General features: G+C 58.6%; 1 protein-coding gene across 1 annotated transcript in view; it reads right to left on the bottom strand.

Moving 5' to 3' along the window:
- Window positions 1–809: 809 nt before the first annotated feature.
- FAM110D (family with sequence similarity 110, member D) overlaps window positions 810–1673 on the bottom strand; it is a 3698-nt gene continuing 2834 nt past the window's right edge. Inside the window, exon 4 of the mRNA XM_010830250.1 lies at window positions 810–1663. Within this exon, the coding sequence (XP_010828552.1) occupies window positions 1589–1663 (75 nt within the window). The 3' untranslated portion in view covers window positions 810–1588. The remainder of the gene's footprint in view (window positions 1664–1673) is intronic.

The raw sequence follows: 1673 nt of genomic DNA, 5'->3' as shown, positions 1-1673 counted from the left end.
CATGCTGCGCGGAGCGGAGCCCACCCCGGAGCCGGACCCCGAAGCCGGGGACGAGGCCGCCGAGCGCCCCGAGCCGCGCGAAGCTGATCCCGTGGCCGGTTTCAAGTGGGGCTTCCTCACTCACAAACTGGCCGAGATGAGGGTGAAAGCGGCACCCAAGGGCGACTAGCCGGCCGGCTGGCCGAACTGGGCGCCCGCTCCTCCCCTTCCGGATAAAAACCTGGCCTGACACCTCTGGTGACCGCGTGCTTTTATGTCCGGACGGAGAAGGCTGCTTTGGGGTGGGCAACCTCAGGCCCGGGTCCAACTGGAGTGGTCCTCGCCTTCTGCCCCCACAAACCTACAGGGAGAAAAACGACCAGGGACATCCCTGGTATCAGTACAGATTGTATTCGATTTGGGGTACCATCTTACCAGTATGGACAGGTCTTGCCGCCCTCTCCAGCCGCTTTTAATTCGACACTTTGCTTGTGGCCTTGTCCCTGTACTAGGGGAAGGTCAGAGACTAACAAGAGAACCCAGACTACCAGCGGGTCCCACGCAAGGTGATAGGTTGAGGCCCCAAAATCAGGCTGTACTTGGGAGCTCAGAGGAGATGAGACCGGCTGGGAAATTCAGGAGTTCCCGAGAGAGAGCTAGAGAACGCATATACGGAATCTTAGCTGAGTGGAAAGAAAGGGGAAGGTAACCCGCCTAAAAGGAAGAGGAAGTGAATAAAGACTTGGAGGTGTGAACGTGTGAGGAAAACAGGTGACCTTGTTTTAAGGGAAAGAAAGGCAGTGATGAGGTGAGGCTGTGGGCTGGCAAAATCCTGGTTTGAAAAGTCCTTTATTATCCTGATTCTGGATTCACCACATTTCAGTCCTTCCTACCGAGTAACCAAAATGGGCGGCAAAGCTCCAGGAATGAGGGCCTTCAGGGACTAGTGAACCCCAGATTTCTGGGAGCAGACCCCTCCCTCAACCTCTATCCCCCAAAATAGTTTGGACCCCACCCCTGTGGTGGGGCGCGGTCAGTGGCAGAGATGATCATAATAGTGTTACTGTTAGTATTATGCTAATTCGGTAGTGGTCCTAGAGGCTTCGTTTACTTAGCACTTACTCAACTTTGCCAAGCGCTTTGTGACCATTTCAATACTTTGATCAACCGAGGGGGTGTCGCTGCGGTTCCCAGAGGCGGAGTGCTGGCCCAGGGTCACACAGTCAGTCTGGAAGCCACACTCCAAAACCCTGGCGCATCTGCCCTGTAATCCAACCTTCCGAGTCCGTTAAAGAACGTTTTGGCTTTATTCAGCAGGTTCTCTGATCTCCCAACCCAGTCTTCACTCACCTCCCGGCCTCCACAGGGGCCGCGAGGCCGGCTACCTCCCCGTCCTCAGTCTGCGCTGGGAAGGGCCTTCGGAACCGTTTGGTCCCAAGCTCCGAAGGTTCAAGAGTGGACGCCGCGATCCAGAGGGAAGGGCTTGCCCCAAAGCACTCGACGCGTGAGGCAGGGAGCCCCTGCCCTTGCCCGGGTCCAGCCCCGCGCCCGCTCCTTGCCCTTCCCCGGACCGCCAACTCCAGGAGAGCCGGCCCCCGAGCGGCGGCGGTCACACCGCGGACTCCCGCGGTGGCCCGCGGGCGCGCTGGCAGCCGTACAGCCACTGGATGACGCGCGCGTTGCGCTCCACCACC

Source organism: Bison bison, unplaced genomic scaffold, assembly GCF_000754665.1.
Source record: "Bison bison bison isolate TAMUID 2011002044 unplaced genomic scaffold, Bison_UMD1.0 scf7180017864516, whole genome shotgun sequence".
NCBI classification, from domain to species: Eukaryota; Metazoa; Chordata; class Mammalia; order Artiodactyla; family Bovidae; genus Bison; species Bison bison.
This window is presented reverse-complemented; position numbering and strand designations above follow the sequence as displayed.